Raw genomic sequence first — 23,636 nt, 5'->3', positions numbered from 1 at the left:
CCTCAGCCCAGGTTTTCTCACCTGTAATGCTGAGCTGTGGTCCCAGGCGGCCCCTGGAAGCGCAGGGGGCAGGAGGGTCAAGAAGGACGGCCCCAAGATCCCCCCTCCAACCCTTGAGGAGGGGGCAGTGGCTGAGGACAAGAAGGTGGTGCAGATTGCCCAGATGGGGGGCACAGGACAGCAGAGAGGAGGGTTTCTCTCTCCCAGGCTGCTAGGCCCCACGAGTCCCCAACGTTGCACCTAGTGGCCAGGGCACGGAGTCCAGTTGCTACACGCGCACTGACGCAGCGTCACCTCATGCTGCGTCCGCGTGCAGCGACGCGCCCGCCACGCTGCAAGGCGCACTAGCGGCCCCTGGAGGCCTGGCCTACAGTACAGAGCTTAATTTCCCGACGGCCCCTTCCCCACCCCCCATCTATAAGGATCAAGTCATTTAAATACTCACCTAGGACAACGACTTCATTTCACAGATAAAGACCACTTTTGACAAGGGCATGAAGACAGAGATTCAGTGGTTTAGCTATTCCGATCTTGACAAATTTGAGACCCTACATTCATGCATATGAGAGCATCTGTTTTAACACCTCCCGGGGACTAACACTGGCCACGTTTTGCTTTGAGACCAGATCTCCCCTGAGTATGTGTGCAGAAGCCACCTCTGTATGCATGAGGTTTAGGGGATGTTGGCCCTTGATTCACTCCACAAATTCTAGTTGAGCCTGGGCACTGTAACTAACATTGAACTAAGCCATTTAAACAAATTATTTCACTTGAGCTTCAGCCAGCTCTATAATGAATGAAAATCTGTGCCCTACACTTCTGAGTAGCTGGTGTGTTTAATTAGACATTGTGAATAGCTAATGAAGGATCTGCCTGGGTGGTTCTTCAGGTAGAAGGACAGCTGAACTGAGCTGAGGTTTGCCAGGTTGTGGTTGGGAATATAGCAAAGCCAATCCCCTGAGGAAGCCCCTCTTTGGAGCCAGGATAGGAGTGTTGAGAAGGAAACACCCTAGTGTGTTGTTGGCATCCTCCCAATTACTGCTTGTTTTTCACTTCTTTTGATGAATTGTTCTAGCAGTCCAGACAAGTTAATTATCTGATTCCTGTAAGGTCTGCACAGGGACACCTCCCAACCTCTTGGCTAAGTTTCTGCCCAGTACCTGTTACCTAGGTAACTGGCAGACTTGGAAGCAATCACCTTCCCCCTCCTGCTAGGTCACATCCTGGGCCACTTCTGGTCACTCACCTCCCATCTGACCTTAGGAGGGTCCCAGACCCTGAGGTCATTTCCAGATCCAGTGTGGCCATACCTTTCTCCCCACCTGGCCATACCTCTTCCTGTCCCTGGCCTAGATAAGTCCTGGCCTAGGGGTGGTTCACCCCCCTTTTCCTTTTCAGCCATGCTTCTCCACAATGCTTGACAGGGGCAGCAGTTCGGTAAATAAACTTCTTTTCCTGCCTGAATAGCACGTGTTCTCTTCATCGGCTACCTAATGAAACCTACCTATTATACCTTACAATTTCCAGTGTCATGAAGTAAATTTTAGACGTTGACAGTGTCTTCTTGGTACTTCTTATGTTCTTTGGAGAACTCCTGCCATTTAAAATGTTTAGGCAGGTCCAGTTTAATGAACATCATCTGAAAGTTTAATATAAAGAGACAAAGCCAATTACAGGCAAAAATGAGACTAACTCATATAAGAATAAGCCTTTACAGTGTATACATTACTTGTGGAAATGTGACCTCAATTGATCTTTCCAGCAGGCTATAGGGAACTAGTCTTAGAATCGCTTTTCATGGGAAGAAACTGAGGCTTGGAGGCCAATTGTCCAACTCAGGGTCAAAACCTGCTTTAGGAGAGTGGACACAAGCCCAGAGCTTTTATTGCCACTGATCTGTCTTCCTTCATGTCTTCTAAAGTTTTCCTTTTACTTTAAGGATCTGCTGCTCTTCCTTTAGGCTCCCATTCCTTTAGGTCCTTTGCCTTCCAATCAGGGGATCTAGGAAGGAGCACAAAGATTAGGCAAATGGGGATGCTTCAAGGAGTTTACAACTCCAGTAGGTCTGCCTTAAAAAGGACTCCTTATACCCTCTTCTTCTGTCTTGACTCAGGCCTTGTTCTGGGGAACCATATGGTATGTGTGCTCACTTCTGATGTGTTCATCTCAACCCATGGCATAAGCCTGTATCCTTAGCTACTTGGGAGGCCCAACATAACAAAACGTTATATTGAAATAAGGATACTGGCCAGGCGTTGGTGGCTCATGCCTATAATCCTAACTACTCAGGAGGATCTGAGGGTTTGAGGATCACAGTTCAAAGCCAGCCTGGGCAGGAAAGTCCATGAGACTCTTATCTCCAATTACTCACCAGAAAACAGGAAGTGGCACTGTGGCTCAGGTGGTAGAGTGCTTGCCTTGAGCTGAAGAGCTGAGGAACAGCACCCAGGCCCAGAGTTCAAGCCCCATGACCGACAAAGGAAAAGAAAGAAAGAAAGAAAGAAAGAAAGAAGGATGCTAGAGCTAAGTAATGCCATCTTAGCATCTTAATAAAAGTTAATAGAAAGCCGGGTGTCTGTGGCTCACGCCTATAATCCTAGCTACTCAGGAGGGTGAGATCTGAGGATCGTGGTTTAAAGCCAGCCCAGGCAGGAAAGTCCATGAGACTCTTATCTCCAATAAACCACTAGAAAACTGGGAGTGGCGCTGTGGCTCAAGTGGTAGAGCACTTGCCTTGAGCTGAAGAGCTGAGGGATAGTGCCCAAGCCCAGAGTTCAAGCCCCATGACCGACAAAAATAAATAAATAAATAAATAAAAATAAAAGTTAATAGAAGATGGAGACTTTCTGAAAACTCCAGAGTTTATAGAGAACATTCTTTGGATTGCAAATATGTCCTGAGTTGTAGAGCTCCAGGAAACTTACGCTCTCTCTAGATAATTGGGATCCTGATTGCCCCTTATTGTTCCCCTAGATAGGCTGCTCTGCCTATGTATAACACTTTTCTTAGAGAGAAGTATCCACATCTAGCTTGCTTTATTTTATGTTCAACAGTTTTGTTAAGGTTATTAAGGCTTGGTCCCACCTCAAGCCTGTGGTTTTTGTCTTTAAAAGCTATGCTAACTCTGTTCTGGGCTTCAGGTCTTTGGGACAGGAGTCTACCATGCAGATGCCGGCTTCCCGATAAAGACTCTCAATCTCAGTATCTCACTCATCGAATTCCTGTACAACACTTTGGAGGCCCCAACGAGATCCCAGTGCCAAGGAGGGCATCTGGGTTCCTTGAAGCCACTGGCGGATGGCCTCAGAGAGCCTGCTGCCAACAGATGGAAACCCCCACAGGGCAGGTGCCCCCTGAGACATTCCAGGGTCCTGTGGTCTTTCTGCTGCACTGACAGCTATCTCACAGATGCTGGACTTACCATCCAAAAATCTTTGTGCGGTCATTCAGATATCTTCCAGAAGTAAGTCTCTGTTTCTCTGTCCTGTTTTCTATTTGTATGTTTTTCTGTGTTCTGGGGATTGATCCACCTGCAAATTGAAGAGGTAAGGGGAGCCTGTTAGGTGTACCCAGGAAAAATGCTCCTTCCTCTAAGGTCTGCCTGGGGACATGCAGGCCCCTGTACAGATGCCTCCCTACCTCTTGGCTAAGTTTCCACCCAGTATCTGCATTACCTAAGTAACTGGCACACCTGGAAGCAGTCCCCCCCCCCCCCCCCGCCCCGCTAGGTCACATCCTGGGCTGCCCTTGATTATTCCTCCCATCTGACCATAGGAGAACTCAGGCCCAGAGGTCACCTCTGGATCCAGTGTGGCCACACCTTTCTCCCATCTGGCCATACCTCTTCCTGTCCCTGGCCTATCTCCTCTAGGAAGGTAACTTCCCTTGTCTTCCAGTGCAATCTATCCTTCTCTCTGTCTTTCCTTGAGAACACCCACACTGTTAGAGGGTGCCCCTTCCTTTCTGCTTGTCTGCTTGTCTGCTTATTCAATGAAGCTCCACCAAGTTTTCTTACCATGATGACTCGTTCAAAAATTGGCCGTTTTGAGTTTGCCATCTTGGCCACATGGTGGGTTAAGGGTTTGCCTTTATCTGCCCCTCACCCTTCCACCAAGCTTACTACTTTTCCACCCATTTATTCTAATGTGCCTTGCTAACGAGTTGCTGCCTCTTTTCACAGGCCCTGGAAACTGAGGCCTGATCATCTAATGTGCTTTGTTAGCAAAGATGTCTAAACATATTGTAAAAAGTTTTGGGTTTTGCTTTTTTTGTTTGGTGTTACCTATTATAGCATTGACCACATGGTTCTAAAATACTGGGAAAAATAATGTCATCTTATGGCTGGAATTCCAAGTCTATGGCTCTTCTTCTTCTTCTTTTGTTGGTCATGTGGCCTGAACTCTGGGCCTGGGCGCTGTCCCTCAGCTCTTCAGCTCAATGCTAGCACTCTAACACTTGAGCCACAGCATCACTTCCTGTTTTGTGGTAGTTTATTGGAGATAAGAGTCTTACGAATTTTGCTGCCTGGGCTGCCTTTGAGCCTCAGTCCTCAAATCTCAGCCTTCTGGGTAGCTAGGATTATAGGTGTGAGCCACTGGCACCCAGCTCTGTAATTCATTTTTGTGTGCTGTAAAACTTAATGTGCACAGTGTGTTTGTGTATGTATGTGTGTATGTGCCTGTACCTATGTGTTTATGTCAGTGTCTGTGTAAACTTAGCCAAGAGGTAGGGAGGTATCTGTACGGGGCCTGCATGGCCCGGGGCAGACTTTACACTTCCCTACTGTTTTTCCTGGGTACATATGTGGCACCTTCCCAATAATTCCCCTGCCCAGCACTCATAACACAGGTAACTGGCATGCCTGGGGGCAGTTACCTCCACTTTCTCTGTAGTTGAAAGGACATCACATCCATCCCCTGGACTGTCAGGTCACACCTCCTTTGGACCATGGGAGGTTCCCAGATGCTGAGGTCATAGCTGCATCCACTCTGGCCACTCCTCCTCCTACTCTCTTCCTATATTAACCCCAATCCCACCAGAAGTAGTTTTGTTTTTTCCTTCTGTGCTCCTTCTTCCCTTCCCTTCCTCTCTCCGCATGCCTCCATCTTGTGTGGGCTGGCAGTATACTCTCCCCCCAATAAACTCTTTTCTGCCTGAATCATGTGGCAGTTTCCTTTCAGCAAACCTTACATCTGGTGCTGAAAATCTGGGAAGGGGCAGAGTCAGGAGTTTCCAGATCCCCTCCTCTTCTCTTTCCGAGGCCCAATTTACCTCCTTGACTGCCCCTCCTCAGACCAAACTACTGAAAGCCAGAGGAACCCCACTTCTGACTTCTTGCCTTTACCACTGCTGGCTATGCATCCACCATACTGTCTCCTCTCTACATCTGGTGAGTGACTATGACTTCCTTCTTCTCTATGTCTGGTGAGTGTCTACGAGCCCTCTGCTGTCTCTCCAGACATGGCACCATGCCAGAGGGCTCTTATGCCTCCTTGGCTGGTCACTTCCTGATTTGGGGATGCCTGAAATGGGAATCTGACCCTCATTCTAAAAGAAACTTGGGTGGACAGGGATGCCTTCCATTGTAACCTATTAACAGTCAGCAGACTCAGCCGGGCGCTGGTGGCTCACGCCTGTAATCCTAGCTACTCAGGAGGCTGAGATCTGAGGATCGCGGTTCAAAGCCAGCCCGGGCAGGAAAGACCGTGAGACTCCTATCTCCAATAAACCACCAGAAAATCAGAAGTGGCGCTGTAGCTCAAGTGGTAGAGTGCTCGCCTTGAGCTGAAGAGCTGAGGGACAGCGCCCAGGCCCAGAGTTCAAGCCCCACGACTGACAAAAAAAACCAAAAAAACAAAATAACAGTCAGCAGACTCTTCTACATTCTACGAGGCTCCTCCCTTTCTACACCCTATGTGATGTCTCCCTTCTGTGTCCTTCAGGACTCCTCCTCCTTTCATCCTTTGGAACTTCACCCTTCCACATCCTCCAGGACTCCTCCCCCTCCATGTCCTCATTAGACTTCCTGCCTGCATTTCTGGGATACTCTCTTAGACTGTCTTCTTTGCTCTTTAGATATTCTCCTACTCAAGCCAAAATGCTTCAATAGCCCAACCCTCTAGGTTCCCTCACAAAGGTTAGCCATTCTAGGCTTGAAACCAGATATAAAATCAAAAGAAACTTGTCTGCCCCAAAATTTGGCCTCTTATCAATTGGATGATCACAAAATTTAAAAACTTAACTGCTTCAAAATTTGGCCTTAGTACCAATTGATAACAGCACTTTTGACCCCACAATATTATTGCAAGATTTGAACAATTTCTTCCAAGGAAATGGTAAATGGTCAGACTTTCCATACATTACAATTTTCTTTGTTCTCCTGTCTCTCTAAGCAAACTCACTCTGTTGACCTTCACCTCTGCCTCCCAGCCATCTCCTCTAGAAAGGCAGTTTTTCTTGTAGTTCAATCTCTCCTCTCTTTCTCTCTCTCTCTCTCTTTCTCCCTCCCTCTCTCTCTCTGGGCTGGAGATCATTTAAAACTCTCTCTCTTTTCTCAAGAGCACCTACACTCTGTTAGAGTGTCTCCTTCTTTTCTGTTTGTCTGCCCGTCTGCTTGCTTACTCAATAAGGCTCTGCCAAATTTTCTTACCATCATGACTTGTTCAGAAGTTTGCCATTTTGGCCACATAATGGGTTAAGGGTTTAGCCTCACTGGACCCTGACCCTTCCACCAAGCTTACCACTCCTCTACTCATTTAGAAGGCATTCAATGGTCAATTAGATGCTAATGTGTCTTGCTAACAAAGTTGCTGTTATCTCTTCACAGGCCTTGGAAATGGAGGACTGTCCTTCTAATGTGCTTTGTTAGCAAAGATGTTTAAACATAATTCTGTTCTTGGCTATCTAGATCTTGGTTATCCTACAAGAAATTCTGTTTGTTGTTGGAAAAAATTTTGTGTTTTGAGTTTTGCCTTGTATTTTGTTTGGTGTTGTCTGTTTTTTCTAGCATTGACCATGTGATTCTATCATGCAATGGGCAAAAATATCTTTTGCCACTGGAATTCCAGAAAATTTATGGCTGGTTTTCATTTTTTTTTTTTAAACCTGTGTGCTTTAGTATTGGGTCATGACCACTCAAGCTCACGGTGACCCTACCCCTTGACCTGACCCTACTTAATTCCAGACCAGCTAAGACATGATTACACCATGCTTCATGTCCTGTGTCCTGTACCCTGTGTCCTAGCTCTTTCCTGGTCACCAGTGAATCCCACTTCAGCTTTCTATTGGAGCTAGTTTGTTGGTATTTTTTTTTCTGTTTTTCTTTCCTCTCTGGCTCTCATGGCTGTTTTCCGACAGTGCTAAGTGTACTGGTGGGGCTACAGCTCTTTGCAACGAGTCCACCTGCATATGCTGGCCTTCTAATAAAGACTCCCAATTGGACCTCTCAACAGGTGGCTTGTCTGTTTCTCACTGCTGGGATACTTACAACATGTAGCTGAAGCTGGCCTTGAACTCACAGTCCTCTTCCCTAAGCTTCCAAAGTACTGGGATTACACCACCAGACCTGGCTTTTTTGAATAGGAATCATAGTGATAGGCTGACTTTAGGCAAATTGGCCTTATTCTTTCCCAGTTTATCTCACACAAGGGGTTGCTTATTGTTCCAAATGTCAGCTTGGTGAAGTGACACTTTCAGTTATTTTATTCTTGCGTATTCTCCCTTTCATGTAATTATCATTTATTAGCATATAGTATGTGAAGGATTGATTTACCCCCACCACATTACCTCAGGTACATATAGGTGTCAGGCAAAATAACATGTGTGTATAGATGCGCTTGACTGCAGGTGTGAGATTCCCTAGGCCTGACCGCTAGTTCCTGCCACCTTGGATGGAACACTCCATTGTGAGCCTGGCCAGAAAACCCCTCTCACCAGATCTAAAGGTTATTTGATTTTAAAGCAATTTTCCTTGTCTAAAATTCTATATAAGCCAGCTTCTACCCCGCCTCCAAGCACAACCTTCATTCCCTGGTTGTATCCCTTGTTGTATTACCTTAATAAACAGTCCTAGTCTGTTGAAGATCAAGTCTGGCCTATTCCTTTCCATTTTTCCTAACAGTATATATTTTAAGTTGGGCATGGTGGAACACACTTATAATCCCGGTTTTGGGGTGGCTGAAACAAGGGAAGAAGAACCTAGGAAATTCACAGCAACAACCTTTACTTGACCAGGCATGTTAAGGAATTTTCTTTTCTGTCTTAACTCTATAAGGAAAGGAACCTTGAAGCCAAACTTTTTGTTCTCTCTGCTTTCTTCAGCCCTTGTTTATAAAGTCAGCTTCCTCTGCTCAGCTTTAAGTAGGGATACTGAATCTAACCAGCACCATCTCGGCCATGTGGTGGATGATAGGGAATTGGGTTTAACTGGCACCATATTGTCTTTATGGTGGAGGTGGGCAAGTCCCACCTCCCAGGTGATAGGTGTGCCTGAAATTCCTGGAGGCAGGGACAGGGACTTGGACAATAGGCTACTGGACCTGCTGGTATTGGGCTGTGAACTCTCAAGCTCCTGATCCTATTTAGGCCTGGACCAGCTAGGGGCCACGCCTCCTGTCTCTGTGTCTCCTGGTGCTCCTCCCAGTCAACATGACATCCCACTTTATCTCTACATTAGAGCTGATCTGGTTTGTTGGTATTGTTTTTCTGCCTTTTCTTTCCTCTCTGACTTTCATGGCTTCGGTTTTCTGGCAATGTTAAAGTGTATTTGCCGGGCTGCAGGTCTTGTGACAAAAGTCGACTTCCTACAGTGGCTGGCCTTCTAAAAAGACTCCCAATTTGACCTCTCAAAATGTGGCTTCTTTGTATCTTGCTGACTGGATTCACCTTACAACAATCTCATTTTATTTTATGCACTGAACTGCTGCCCAATGCTACAGAGAAAAGCCAGTTAAGATCTTTAAAATAGATGTGTTGTCAGAGAGGTTTAATAAGGTGCCCAGTTGCAGTCTTCCATATTTTTTTATTGACTGCTTCCAGAAAAGTTACTTGCTGGGAAATATTGCTGAAGAAGCAATAGATTATGAGAAAAGCTGGGAAGGGGACCTGCTGTGTCAGGCAAGTGCACCCAACTCAGTTTGAAGCATGCCAGTGACATAGTTAAACCACAGAAGCAGGGGATTGTCGGAGACCAAGATCAATGCTGGCCATTCCTTGTTTTCCTTCCCTTTTCTCTCCAACAGCTATGCCGAGCCCCACCCCCACCCCCTTTTCTCTCTGTTCTCTTTGCCAGGTGGGCTGTCCTCCACTCCCAAATCAAGGGACTTCTAGGTCCTCTGGTTGTCAGCTGGGTTTGCTGGCAGGGATTGGAGGAGGGGCACCTGTGCACCCTGGCTGCCTTAGCACAGCCCCCACCAGCGCCAATCCTACCATGTACATAGGTTGGTCAATGTATCCCACCATCCCTTGTAAGTTCCTCCTGCCATAAACAGCCCTCACCTCTTCCACGTGCTTTGGTGAGGTGCTGATTTAGGAAGCTGGGACTCATGGCATCCCCATCATGGGTAATAGGAGGAAGGAGGGAGAGGAGGAAGTAGTAGGGTGTAGAGGAGATAGGGGAGCAGGATTCCCCAGGTGAGTATTTGGGGATCATGACCACTGTTTAGAGAGGATGAAGGAGTTTATTGCTGGCGATGTGAAGCAGGCTAGCACCAGAAAAAAGTTCAGATCCTGAGAGGGGAGACCTTGGTTTTAATACAAACTGGTTATACACAAAATAGGCACTAATCAGATATAAAAGGTCAGGTGGGCTGACATTGACTCCTTACCAGATGGGCAATTCCTTTCTAGTTGTGCAGAAATCATGACATCTGGCTACAACCCCTTCTGTATTGTTAGTTAAAGATGGCTTGTGGGCTTTCCTCTATCAATTCAGATAGCTCCACCTAGTCTGCCCCCAACCCATATACTAGGAGCAGTCCCACCTGGCCACATACTGGCAAAATGGCCCTTGTTGGGAACATAATTACTAGGGAGGGGTAACTATATTTACTTCATACCCAGAAAGAGTGTGGGGGATTCAGTGGATTAAAAAAAAAAAGTCATGGGTTTGGGGAGGTACCATGACTGTTACCCCATTTCACCAAAATAAGATGTCTGCCTCATCTAACTTACATCCGGGCCCCATGCTGATGGGGTGACCCATTATGGATTTGTACCATCTGCTTAAAAGTAGTTCTTCACTTGAAAAGGTCCAGGCTCCCAACAAACTTTTTGTCTAGTCTTCTTCAGGCCTCCAAAGGAGGCCCTGAGGTCGAGGCTACCCTGGGCTGATGCTGGAGATCAGCAGGCTTATGTGCAGTGGCATTCTACCTCACCTGACTACTATATGAAAAGTGTCCAGCATACATTTTCCATAGTTCTCAGGGCTTCTGGGACCACTGGAGCTCAAAGCTGTTCCTGAGGAAACAGAAATGTAGATTAAGACCCTTTTTTTCAGGTGCTTAGTGGCTATCTCCTATAATCCGAAGGGGCTGAGATCTGAGAATTTTGGTTGAAAGCCAACCTGAGCAGACAAATCCATGAGACTCTTATGTTGAGTTAACCAGCAACCCCCACCAACCAAAAACCAGAACTAGAGGTGTGGTTCAGGTGGTAGAGAACCAACTGTGGTTGGGAAAGTTGAGCAAGAGTCAAAGGGTTTGAGTTCAGCCTCCAGTACTGGTATTAAAAGAAAAAAAAAAAAGACCCTTTTCTGATTTCATTATTTTAAGCTTTTTGGAATCTGCTTCATAGCCTGCTATTTGCAATAATAGATTCAAGGCAGCAACTATGTTTTACTTGCTTTTGAAAACTGATCAGTCTTGGTCTATGGGAAGGTCTTTATATAATCTCCATAATATTCAATAAAAATCAGCCCCATAACAGACCAAAAAAAGAGAGAGAGAGATAGTGCAAGTCATGAGCAAAATAGCCAAAGCCTGGCATTGGTAGCTTACACTTATAATTCTAGCTACTGGGGAGGGTGAGATCTGAGGATCATAGTTCAAAGCCAGCTCCAGGCAGGAAAGTCCTGAGACTCTTATCTCCAATTAATCACAGAAAAAAGCTCAAAGTAGTGCTGTGGCTCAAATGGTAATGCTATTCTTGAGCAAAAAGGAGTTCGGGGCAGCACCCAAACCCACAATTCAAGGCCCAGGACAGGTAAAAAAATTAAAAATTATGTTTAACACACACACACTCATAGTTCCTATTCTCCAGAAACAAAAGCTCTGGACTATAAGGCTGTATGACTTGCAGATGTGCACTGAAGCAGAAACAAAAAACTAGAAATCTGCTCTGGTGTGGTGGTTCAACCTGTAATCTTAGCACTCTGGAGGCTAAAGAAGGTGTTTGAGGCCAGCCTGGGCTTTATCACAAGTTTGCCTCAAAAGCAAAAAACAGGGCTGGAGTCTTGGCTTAAGTGGTACAGCACCTGGCTAGCAAGTGTGAAGCCTTGAGTTCAAACCACTAGTATCATAAAGCAAAACCTAGAAATCTGAATATTTATTAAAGGGGAATGACTGGATACATCAATAGTGGGGAATATTATGCAGCAAGCATATAATAAATTAGATCTTTATGGATTTGTTTTGTTTTCCAGTACTGGAGTTTGAGCTCAGGGCCTGTGTGCTACCCCTTAGCTTTTCTGTTCAGTTAGTGCTCTACCACTGGAGCCACAGTTCCACTTCCAGTTTTTGTGGTGGTTAATTGAAGATGTGTCTCACATACTTCCATGCCCAAGATGGCTTCAAACCTAGTTCCTTAGACTCCAGACTCCTGACTAGCTAGAATTATAGGCATGAGCCTCTACCACCTGGCCTGACCAATAGGGTTTTTTTTTTTTTTTAATTATAAAGGTGATGTAGAGGTTAGTTACCTAAATCAGGTAAAGAGTTCTTTTCTGATCAATAGGTTTTTTTGTTTGTTTGTTTTTGTTTTTGTCAGTTGTGAGGCTTGAACTTGGTCTGGGCGCTATCCCTCAGCTCTTCAACTCAAGGCGAGCACTCTACTGCTTGAGCCACTGCACCACTTCCAGTTTTTTTAGTTATTTATTGGAGATAAGAGTCTCATGGACTTTCCTTCCCGGGCTGGCCTTGAACCGTGATCCTCAGATCTCAGCCTCCTGAGTAGCTAGGATTACAGGCGTGAGCCACCGGCACCCCGGCTTCAATAGGCTTTACTATGGAGGGATGCGCACAAAATATTTTGTTAACTGAAAAAAAAAAAAGCAACCTACAGTAGCTTGCATTTCATTTTATTTTTGTCAGTCCTGGGGCTTGAACTCTGGGCCTGGTCTCTTCAGCTCAAGGTGAGTACTCTACCACTTGAGCCACAGCACCATTTCCAGTTTTCTGGTGGTTAATTGGAGATAAAGAGTCCCACGGTTCTGAATACACAGATAAAATGTTTTTATTCCTAAAAAAAAAAAATAAAAAGAGTCCCACGGGCTTTCCTGCCTGGCCTGGCTTTGAACCTCGTTCCTCAGATTTCAGTTTCCTGAGTAACTAGGATTACAGGTGTTAGTCACCCGCACCTGGCTTCATTTTATTTTTATTTGCCTGGTCCTGGGGCTTGAATTCTGGCCCTGGACGCTGTCCCTGAACTCTGCACAAGGTGAGCACTCTACCACTTGAGCCTCAGTACCACTTCTAGCTTTTTCTGAGTAGTTTATTGCATAAAAGTCTCATACTTTCCTGAGGTTGAGGATTTCCTTCTGCCTCCTATGGTACATCTGCAGAAAGATGGTCTTCCTCCGCCTGTTCTGTGGTCTTCCTTCACTTGCTTCACAAGGTCTTTGCATGGTAAATATTATTATTTCTTTTTCAAAAAAGTAAATTCCTTGTACTGACCGGTATAGATCAAGGGGTTTTCCTTTCTTCCCTCCTCACTTAGAATTATTGTCCCCAGTAGATGGAGTCCTCTATACTCCTTGAAAGGATCCAGAGTACTTTTCTCCTTCTCCAAAAGGGAAGTGCCTCTGAGGTTGTTTTGCCCCCAAGAGACATGGCAAATACTGGGTGAGTACTAATAGCAAAGCAGCTAAATCCTATAACCCATACAGGACAATCTCACCTTCTCCCCATGCAGAGAACTTCCATAACCACATGTTAATTGTGCTGAGGTTGAAAAACTGGCTTAGAGAAAGGGAAAAAAGAACTACAACTAAATCTTTTCCTTATGACTTACTGAAATATGTATTTATTTTCACAGTTAAATATTATAAAGTAAAATATTCTCAATAAAGTTTTATTGTTTTGGCAGAGACAATGATGAAACAAAAGGAGGTAGATTGTTCCTGCTGCCTCACCATATAATATAACCATCCATTCCAGGCTATACAGTGGGAAATTAAGTTGAGGCTTGTTTCTCACTCATATAGATTTCCCTAATAATGGAGGAGGTCCCTGGGAACTAGCCTATCTAAGTCTATTACATCCCTTTCTGCCTCTCAATCTCTTCCCTCAGCCTTCTCCCACAATCACCTTAGAACTTCAGGAAGGACAGGATTAACAGATAAACATCTGTGGTTGACCTTTAAAAATACAATGCTTTCTTCTTCCTAGGGTATAACCTACCTAGGACAGATAGGGACAACTGGAATGGCAGTCCTTTTCAATTTGCCTCAACTGACTTCTTTGTGCCTGCAATCCTAGCTACTCAGGCTGAGATAGGAGGATCAAGATTCAAAGTCAGCCTAGGCAATAACGTCTGAGGCTCTTATCTTCAATTAACCACCAAAAACCAAAAAGTGGAGCTGTGGCTCAAGTGGTAGAGCACCAGCAGTGAACAAATAAAGCTACAGAACAGCACCCAGGCCCTGAGTTCAAGTCCCAGTGCTACCAGCATAAATAGACAATCTCTTTGGTCAGAGGCAGCTTGGGCCTATATATGCTCTCTAAGAAATAAATTTACTAAAAATTACTTGATGCTATTATAGACCAGGGCTCAGAAAGGCAATGTGAAAATTCAAGCATTAACGTACAACTGAAGGGATTTTCCACCTGGTAAGGAAAAGGCTAAACTGCATGTGGCTAAATTGTTTTAGGGATCTACTGACAATATGAACAAAGAGACAGGGCCCAGGGAAGGGGCCAAGTTTTGCACACTTGTAAGCCAAAGGGAGCTACGGCCGATATCTACTGCTTTACAGAGGACTCTTTGGTCAGTTCTGACTCTGCTTTCCATAATCAACTATCCTTCCTTCTCCTCCCCCTCCCCCTCTCTACCCTCGGCTAATCGCCTCATGCAGTGGACCATCCCTTCTATACACATCCCTGAAGCCAATGAACACCTCGTCAATGTACATCCCCAAAGGCCGTGGACACCCCATCAACAAACATCTCCGCAGGCTTTAATTTGCAAGGGTCCGGGCCCAGCCCCTGAAGGCTCAGCCCGGGCCGGCCACATCCCACGGAACACCTGCGGGAGGTCCTGGGGTCCCAGCTCCAGTTAAGGTGGGCCAGACTCCAATTTCCCATCCTAACCACCAACACAGTGGTCTTCCGGCGCTCACTCCAGGTCTGTATTATTTGCGGCCCAGCTAAGTGTCCAGACGGAGATCTTTCTGTTTACCGGGCTCGACTGCCAGGTCAAACCGAAGGCAATCACAACGTTGTTGGGACGGAGCGGCCGAAAGCGCTTCACCACGATTCATCTAGCAGATGGCTAGCCAGCGGGGGACAGGCAAAAACCAGGCAGGAGCCAAACACCAAACCCGGCGCAGACACCTGAACTGCCAGGCTCCCCCGAAGTAGGAAACGGAAACCCACTGAGGGCGACACAGGCCCGCCCCCGGAAGTCCCGCCCAGCTCCCGAGCGTGTTCCCGGAACTGCAGCTGTTAGTCGCGGGCGCTATGGCTTCAAGGTTACTTCGCGGAGCCGGAGCGCTGGCCGCGCAGGCCTTAAAGGCCCGTGCTCCCAATGGAGCGCCTGTGGTGCGCTCCATGGCGTCTAGAGGTACTTGGTCCGTCGGGCGCGCCCGGAACCGGCGTCGTGGCCCCCTTTTGGGTGGTGGGTGGTGGGCCGGCAAAATGGGGTCGGCCGTTCCCCTCCCCGGGCTCCTCTGACCTGCTCCCGGCCCCGAGAACTCTCGGCCCCACCGGCTCTCGCTGTGGTTCCGGGCTGCAACAACCGCCGCCGCCGCCAAGCCGACCCTACTGTGGACCGTGCCCTAACTAGAGGGTGCTGGGTGACCTTGATGGGCCGGGGCCGCCGCTAGTACCGGACCGGCCTAACGGTCCCTTAAACCATTTGCTCACCCCAAACGGAAGGGGCTCTGGTTGGCTTGATCAAAACAAAACAAACTGGAAAAATTGGTGTCGGTGGTTGGAGAACCACCACGCTTCTCCGCCACGCTTGCCACTAGGCAATTATGACTTAGAGGACCATGAGTTATCAGTGGGTTTTTTTAAAGAGTGCCATGAGTTCACCAAAACGCGAACCTTTACCGATTCCGTGTATGTGTGTGTGTGTTTAAATCTTGATCATGTCTGTTGGTCACGTATCTTCCTTTAGGTGGTGTTCCTACTGATGAGGATCAGGCTACTGGACTGGAAAGGGAGATCATGATGGCCAGGCAAAAGGGACAGGTGAGGGCAGATTCTCTGCTATGTCCTCTGTGGAGCCCGCTGTCTTGGGTGGGATAAACAGTAGTTTCTCCATGGGAGCATATGATCCTAGAAACCTGATTTGTAGGAAAAGCCACCCTGTACTTATAGGCTGGGTGTGGGCAGAGATTGTTTAGCGTTAATTGCTCAATTCTTTTTTTCCAGGACCCTTACAATATATTGGCCCCCAAAGCAGCTGCAGGCACCAAGGAAGACCCTAATTTGGTTCCATCCATCAGCAACAAGAGGATAGTGGGCTGCATTTGTAAGTACCTCATGTCTATTTTCTGTTTAATACAGGATGCTGCTTCAAAAATTTTGTGTGAGCCTGGGTGCTGGTGGCTCATGCCTGTAATCCTAGCTATGCAGGAAGCTGAAAGCTGAGGATCCTGGTTCAGAGCCATTTTGAGCAGAAAAGTCTGTGAGACACTAATCTCCAATTAACCACCTGAAAAACGGAATGTGGTGTTGTGGCTCAAAGTGGTAGAGCTTGCCTTGAGCAAAATTGCTCAGGGACAGCACGCAGGCCTCAAATTGAAGTCCCACAACCAAAAAAAGGAAAAAGTTTTGGGTATGTATATGTAATTGAGTTATAAGGGTTTTGGTCTTCCGAAGCCTTATTATTCATGAGTAGATCATCTTATCGAAAAGATATGTAGAACAGCCACAGAAATGGCCAGAAATGGGTCATGAAGAAATAGTCATCCAGATAATATTTATGATTATACTTCTTTTATGCATAGAAGGATGCATACTGGTATGGACCTTGCTTTTAAATTTTCTGGTAGTCCTGGAAGAAATTCAGTTTACTCATAGGTAAAGTCAAGCCTGCAGTTTCTTTGTTCGAGGAGGAAAGAGCTTGAACTGACAATCATAAGTGTCTGAGGGAAAGAGATTAATATTGAAACTCTCCCTTTTTAAGCTGGGTGACCTTCACTTAACCTTTGTTCCTTTCAGGTGAAGAAGACAACTGTACTGTCATCTGGTTCTGGCTGCACAAAGGGGAAACTCAGCGATGCCCAGGTTGTGGAAGCCACTACAAGCTAGTATCCCACTAGATGGGCCACTGAACCCCATACTGATGTTCTTAGAATGTGCTGTAAAGTTTCTTCTTCACAATAAAGACTAGCCATTGCATTGGCTCCTCCCATAGGTAGCTAGTCTTTTGTTGTTTGGGGTAGGTATATGTGATTTGTATATTGTAAATTGCTATTTTTCAATATGAGCTTGTCATCAACTTAAAAGTGTGTAACTGCTGCAGTCTTTAATAATAGATTGGATACTAGCAATATAACTCAGTGGTAGACGTCTTGCCTAGTATACATGAGGCCTTGGGTTTAATTCCTAGCACTGCTAAATAAGTTATTTTAAAAAATAGATTCCGCTGTACACTGATGGCTCAGGCATGTAATACTAGCTACTCAGAAGGCTGAGAGGATCACAGTTTGAAACCAGCTCGGGCAGACTCTAGTTAACTAAAAAAAGCCAGAAGTGGGAGTTGTGGCTCAAGTGATAGAGTGCTATTCTTGAACACATAAGCCCAAGGACAGCATCTGAGCCCTGAGTTCAAGACCCAGAACTGGCACACACAAAAAAAGATTGGGTTTGGGGATATAGTTCAAAGGTAGTGTACTTAGCATGTATGAAGCCCTTGGTTCAATACCAGCACGCACACAGGCAGACACCCCCCCCCCCCAATAATAATAATTACATAATGTGATGAGTGAGACCACCTGGTACAGGGGAAAAGGATGTGCTGTAGAGTCTGGCTCCATTATTTGATGTGACCATGGGCATGATCTGTGGTTGATTATGCCTACAGAAAAGGTACTTTGTGTGGTTTCAAGAGGTAAAATGTGTAAACAGCTTGGAAGGTAGTAAGTCCTCTTGGCATCATAGAGGACAGAGTGGCCTTGCCAGAAGTGCTTTGGGAACTTTGAAGTCTTGAGGGATCCGGTTCAAAGCAAGAGTTCATGGGGATAACAGCAGCAACATCCAGAATAGGGGATGGTTCTAGAAACGAAAGACCAGGTTTCTTTAAATAAACTGCAAATAGAGGGGGGAAAATCATAGGGGGAAGTGAGAAGGGAAGACAAATTGCAGTGTGTGGCTGGTTGGATCTTGATTGTTGTGTTAGGAATTTAACACTAGGGTCTTATGCATGTTAGGGAAAGGCTGTGTCACTGAGTAATCTCTGGCCTTGATTATTGATTTCAATCTCCCTGACAGACATTGCAGTGGGTACTATGACCTATCTCCATGGCTCTTGAATAAATTCTGGCTTGTCAAGTTTAGAAAGAAATGAAGGAAAAGAAAAAGGAAGAAAATGGTACTGCACATAGTAATAACTTCTGTAGTTGTACCTGGGAAGCCACTGTGGAAGGATCACATAGGATCCTCCCAGGAGTTTGAAGCCAGCCTTGGCAACATAGACCATGTCTCAGAAGAAGAAAAAAAAAGGAACATTTAATATTTGGACATTAAGTTTTAGGTGTATTTATAGGAGGCTTTTTTTTTCTGCTTTAGAAATACATTTTTAAAAATTCACTATAGTTGTTGTGTGGCAGACAAGTTCTCAATTTTTCTTCTGTAAAATAGAAATGCCTTTTTGTTGTTGTTGGTTGTAGGACTTGAACTCAGGGCTTGGGTGCTGTCCCTGAGCTCTTTTGCTCAAGGGGACTTTCTTGCCTTGGCTGGGTTTGAACTGCAGTCCTCAGATCTCAGCTAGGATTACAGGTATGAGCCACCAGTGCCTAGTAGAAACACCTTTTGATTTTTTGTGGAGATTAACCAGAGGTGGCTTCAGTAACTATCTACAATATTGGTTCAAACTAGACGTTTTGTGTTTGAATTCATGATAGGAGAGTGACTTGAGACAGGTCCTTCCCCTCAAATCTTGCTTGCCTGTCTTAAAGGTGTGTTCCAAGCTACTGTTTCCATTCCTTGCTGTCATCTCTACTTTCAGAAAGTGCCCAAGCACTGGTTTGTCACTGAGGCCTTTTCTTCCTGGAAGGGAAACTCTTAGATGGCTGTTGAATCTAACTTAATCTTGCACCATAAAACCTTAAAAGTTTTCCACTATCTTGAAGACTATTCCAATGCTATTGGTAAGTCTGCCTTTCCCTGTACATTTTCCCCTTATAGTCCCAACTGCTTATGGTGAGCTTTGACTCCTATATCACTAAACCAAACCAGCTTCCTCATCTCAAAAGTCTTTGTTCATTTCCCTCTTAAGATTCTCTTACTAGCACATATTCTATATATGGGGCGGTGTTTCAATACATTTCCATACATACAATGAACACCTATCAAAATCATCTATCTCTCACATTTCTTCTTTCCCCTACTTACGACAATTTCAACAGATTATTTTTTTATATATGCATATAAAGCACGTCTACCATATTCACCTTCACCTTCATTGACCCTCCCTCTGTGGCTGGTAACTGTCCCACAATATGCATAGCTTGTCTTACTTTCCTGTCATTCATTTTTTTTCTATGTAAAATGGACAAAGGGTTTTTACCACAGTAATTCACATGCATATATTAAAGTTTAGATTAACCTTGTATGTTGCTATTTCCTGGGGTTCCTCCCTCCCCCTATGTTTCAATAGTTGTCAGTGAATTTCAGTCAATATTCCTTAAGTCTAGATTCTGCAAATGAGTAAAAACACGCTCAAATGCTGGCCAGGAGGTGGGGAAAAGGAACTCTCATATACTGTTGGTTGGAATGTAAACTAGTGCAGCCACTGTGGAAATCAGTATAGAAGTTTTACTAAAAAGTAAAATGGGCTGGGTGCTGGTGGTTCATGCTTATAGCTAGTCAGGATTCTGAGATGTGAGGATCACAGTTCAAAGCCAGCACAGGCAGGAAGATCCATGAGACTCTCATCTCCAATAAACTACTCAAAAAAAGTTGGAAGTGGTGCTGTGGCTCAAGTGGTAGAGCACAAAGAGTCTCAAGGATAGGACCTGAGTTCAAGCCCCAGGATGGAAAAAAAAAAAAAAGACAACAAAAGTAAAGTGGGTCTACTTTATTATGACCTGTCATGCCACTCCAGTATATGTTGAAAGGGAAGCAAATGTACATGAAAGCTCATATTTACTGTAGCTCTGTTCACAATAACCAAACAGCAGAATCAGCTGACATGTCTTACAACTGATGGGTAGGAAAAAAATATGGTAGTAGTGGAAACAGCTTAAGTGGTAGGGCACCAAAAAAGCCCAGCAAGGGCTTAAGGCACTAAATTTAAGACCTGGTACAGGGTTGGCATGTGTAATATAGCTAAAAGGAATTAGAGCTGCAGATAGAATTGAGGTTGCTAATCACTGACCCTAAAATAGGGAGACTTGGATTGTCTAGGTAGTCTCAATAAACACAAAGAAGGCAGAGAAAGAAATATGTCAACATAAGCCACAGAGATGTGATACTGCTGGCTTTGGAGATGGGAAAGGGGCTTTGAACCAAGGAATCCAAGTAGCCTGTGGAAGCTGAGAAAAGCAAGATAGATGAGAAGCCCTACAGTATCTTGGACTGCATACTAGGGACTTCTACAAAACCATATAATACATTTAAATTTTAAGCCACTATGTTTGTGATTAACTTTTATAGTAGCAATAAGAAATTAACATAGGGACCAATGAATTCACCTCTCACTCTCTGGGAGAGTCAGTCTTCAATATTAGCTACAGTATTAGAACCATTTGGGGATCTTTTACAAATCCCTGTACTCTGGCATATCCAGACTACTGAATGAGAGTATATGGAATAGGATCCAGACATCAGAACTTCAGATTTCCCCTGTGTGCTTCCAATTTTGAGAATCTATGCTTTGATCATCATGTGCACTGAATAGATCATTTCCTTTCGTTTTGGTAACCAACAGCTTTTGGTTCCAAGAGGAAAGAGAATGTACTCTGCTGAAAGGACAAACCTTTGCTCCTGTGTGGAAGTGAGCTCCATCTGAATTTTGAGCCATTTACCGTTAGAAACTGGATACCATTTCCCATCACCAAGGAAGAACATAGGCCTCAGTCTAATGGCATTTACTAAATGATTGGCATGTGTACAATAAAGAACATTTTTCAAGGACTACTTGAGAGAAGGTTGAACTATACTCCTATCATATTCAAATGTGTACTTCTTAAATTCTCTCAGTCTCCAGAGTATGACCATCAAAAGGACAACTGATGCAGAACTCTAGGCATTCACACACAGTGAAACCAAAGGAGGATACTCTTAGAGGAGGAACACAAGGGCACAATAGCTCTGTCCCTCTGATCATATAAACTAATATTTATCAGTTGGGTGCTGGTGGCTCATGCCTATCATCCTAGCTACTCAGGAGGCTGAGAGCTGAGGATCATGGTTTGAAGCCAGCCTAGGCAGGAAAATCATGATATTCTTATCTCCAATTAATCACCAGAAAATCCAGAAGTAGAGCTGTGGATCAAGTGGTAGAGTGCTAACCTTGAACATAAAAGTTTAGGGACAGAGTCCAGGTTCTGAGTTCAAGCCCAGGACTGGCACAAGATAAAAATATTTATTGAAATGAATTCCAGGGAATTTTGTTTATCTGTATTTTTTTGTGGTGGGGTAAGGAAGGCACAGAAAAGGAGGGACAAAGGGTGAACAATTGCAGCAATGGTACTCACTAGATACTCTTGAAAATGAACTATACAACTTGTGGGCAGGGACTGGAGGGAAAAACTAGGAGAAAGCAAGAGAAGGGGTGGCACTGTCTAAAAAGAAATGTACTCATTAGCCAGGCACTGGCTGCTCATGTCTGTAATTCTAGCTACTCAGGAAGCTGAGATGGGAGGATCAAAGTTCAAAGCCAGCCTAGGCAGGAAAGTCCATGAGACTCTTATCTCTAATCACATTAAAAGTAAGAAGTGGAGCCGTGGCTCAAGTGGTAGAGTGCCAGCCTTGAGCAAAACAGAGCTGCGGGACAGTGCCCAAGCCTAGAGTTTGAGCCCCAGGGCAGAAAAAAAAAGTTGTAAAAGTCACTACTTGACTTATGCAATGGTAACCCCTCTGTACATCACCTTTATAATAACAATTTAAACGAAGTACAGTTGATATATTCTAATCACCTAATCCTCAGAGCCTATTTAAGTTTCACTAAATGTTCCAAGGTCATTTATAGCAAAGGATCATATGTGCCTTTAGTTGTCATGTTGAGACAGTTCCATCTCCTGACCCTGACAACCAACAACTTGGGTTTGGCTTCGATTTTGCTTCTTGGACTAGTACCACCAACTTGTCCTTGTGTTTATGGTGTGTGCGCGTGCGTGCGTGTGTGCACGCGCGCGTGTGTGTGTACTGATACTGGGGCTTGAACTCAAGGCCTATAAGCTGTCCCTTAGCTTTTTGCTCAAGGCCAGCACTCTACCACTTGAGCCATAGTTCTATGTCTGGCTTTTTAGTTGTTAACTGGTGATGAGTCTCCTGACCACTACTACTCAGGCTGGCTCTGAACTTTGATCCTCATAATGCAATCTTCTGAGAAGCTAGGATTATAGTTATGATGAGAAGCTAGGATTATAGTTATGAATCACTGGCATCCAGCTTCCAGCTTGGATTTTTGCTTGTTAAGATGAAGTGTCAAGGACTTGTCTACCCAGGCTGGCCTAGAACCTCAATCCTTTAGATCTCAGCCTCCTCAATAGCTAGAATTAAACGTGTGAGCCACTGGTACATGACTGTTTTCATTTTTTTTTTTCAATTGTGAAAAAATTTTAGACTTACAGAAAAATTGCAAAAGTACTTTCCTATTAGTTACAAAGTATTCCTGTTTATCTTTTACCCAGTTTTCCCTATCAGCTGTTCAGCTATTACCATAGCAGTCACTGAAGCTAGGAAATTAACATTGATACAGAACTACTAACTGATCAGCAGACCTTATCAGGATTTTGCTGGCTTTCTGCAAAATCCTTTCCCAAGTTAAGATGTCACATTGCACTCAAATCCTTTCTCTTCATGACCTGTCACTCTGGAATAAGAGGGAAATGATCTATAAATTTTAGTTGGGATTTGCTCACTGCCAGTAAGCCCCTCATTAGATGTATTCTGCAGGAAGACCATAAGGAAATCTGGGCTCCTCTTAGTGTAAGAGACAGTGGCTTCTAACTGGAACTGTAAACTCTGGTCATTTGGTTAAGGTAGGTAGTATTTACTAGGTTTCTTCTATACCATAAAGTGACAATTTTTCCTTATGCAATCAAAGTAAATACTTTGTGGAGAGTCAGTGCAAACATGCATATTATACCAATTTTTGCATTTTTTTTTTTTTACCTGCAGTGACTATTGTATTCACCCAAAAGCTTTTTTGCTCAAGCCTAGTGCTTTAATACTTGAGCCACAGCTCCATTTCTGGCTTTTTTTGGGTAGTTAACTGGAGATAGGGACTTTCCTGTCCCAGCAGGCTTTGAACTCTAATCCACTGATCTCAGACTTCTGAGTATCAACCATTAGCACCTGGCTAATAGCAGCTTTCTTTTCCCATTATTTTTTTCATTAATTTTGTTTCTACTAATAGATGTCCCTTTTCCCCCTGTGTATGTATTTCTTTAGCCTTTTATATCAGTAAGTCCTGGTCATCCCAGCTCACTCCTCACTTCCTAACTTCTCTTTGTACCACTGTTGGCACCAGGCTGCCTCAGTTCATCTGAGCAGGGCATGAACAGGTGTTCAAACATGACCTGTGAAAATTTTGCTGTATGATTTTTAATTTAATTTGGTCCCCATGTCCTATAGACAAATTGTTTTTGTTGTTTTTGTGCCAGAGCCTAGGTGCTATCTCTGAGCATTTTTGCTCAAGGCTAGCACTACCACTTGAGCCACAGCTCACTTCCAGCTTTTTGGTGGTTAATTGGAGTTAAGAACCTTAACAGCGTTCTGGTCTGGCTGATTTTGAACCTCAATACTAGATCTCAGTTCCCTGAGTAGATAGGACTGTAGGTATAAACCACCCAGTGCCTTGCTAAC

The 23,636-nt window shown here is 44.7% G+C and overlaps 2 protein-coding genes and 1 long non-coding RNA gene across 8 annotated transcripts in view; 1 reads left to right on the top strand and 2 right to left on the bottom strand.

The window, feature by feature from the left end:
- LOC138807814 (protein FAM178B-like) overlaps window positions 1–1,592 on the bottom strand; it is a 112,313-nt gene extending 110,721 nt beyond the window's left edge. For 4 of the 6 annotated variants that reach the window (XM_069993585.1, XM_069993591.1, XM_069993584.1 and 1 more), the window contains exon 1: window positions 22–245. Coding sequence is in view for 1 of the 6 variants with exons in the window: in XM_069993589.1 (XP_069849690.1) it covers window positions 1,505–1,533 (29 nt within the window). In the remaining 5 variants the exon portion in view is untranslated. Of the gene's footprint in view, window positions 1–21; window positions 246–1,504 lie in introns of those variants that run through there. The other 2 variants (XM_069993586.1, XM_069993589.1) reach the window with 2 other exon arrangements.
- Window positions 1,593–1,714: 122 nt separating this feature from the next.
- LOC138807813 (uncharacterized) lies at window positions 1,715–14,837 on the bottom strand. Its single transcript, XR_011366284.1, has 4 exons — window positions 14,611–14,837; window positions 10,374–10,455; window positions 3,422–3,530; window positions 1,715–2,001 (listed from the first exon to the last, which is right to left on the bottom strand). It is a non-coding gene; the product is annotated as an uncharacterized lncRNA (long non-coding RNA).
- Window positions 14,838–14,852: 15 nt separating this feature from the next.
- On the top strand, window positions 14,853–16,786 carry LOC138807812 (cytochrome c oxidase subunit 5B, mitochondrial). Its single transcript, XM_069993582.1, has 4 exons — window positions 14,853–14,994; window positions 15,553–15,626; window positions 15,810–15,909; window positions 16,602–16,786. Exons 1-4 carry the CDS (start codon window positions 14,892–14,894, stop codon window positions 16,700–16,702), a joined length of 378 nt encoding a protein of 125 aa, XP_069849683.1. The 5' UTR covers window positions 14,853–14,891; the 3' UTR covers window positions 16,703–16,786.
- Window positions 16,787–23,636: the final 6,850 nt, after the last annotated feature.

Source organism: Dipodomys merriami, unplaced genomic scaffold (assembly GCF_024711535.1).
Source record: "Dipodomys merriami isolate MVZ:Mamm:240054 unplaced genomic scaffold, mDipMer1.0.p SCAF_435, whole genome shotgun sequence".
Lineage (NCBI taxonomy): Eukaryota > Metazoa > Chordata > Mammalia > Rodentia > Heteromyidae > Dipodomys > Dipodomys merriami.
Note: the sequence above shows the minus strand (reverse complement) of the source record. Positions and strands in the feature narration are given on the sequence as shown.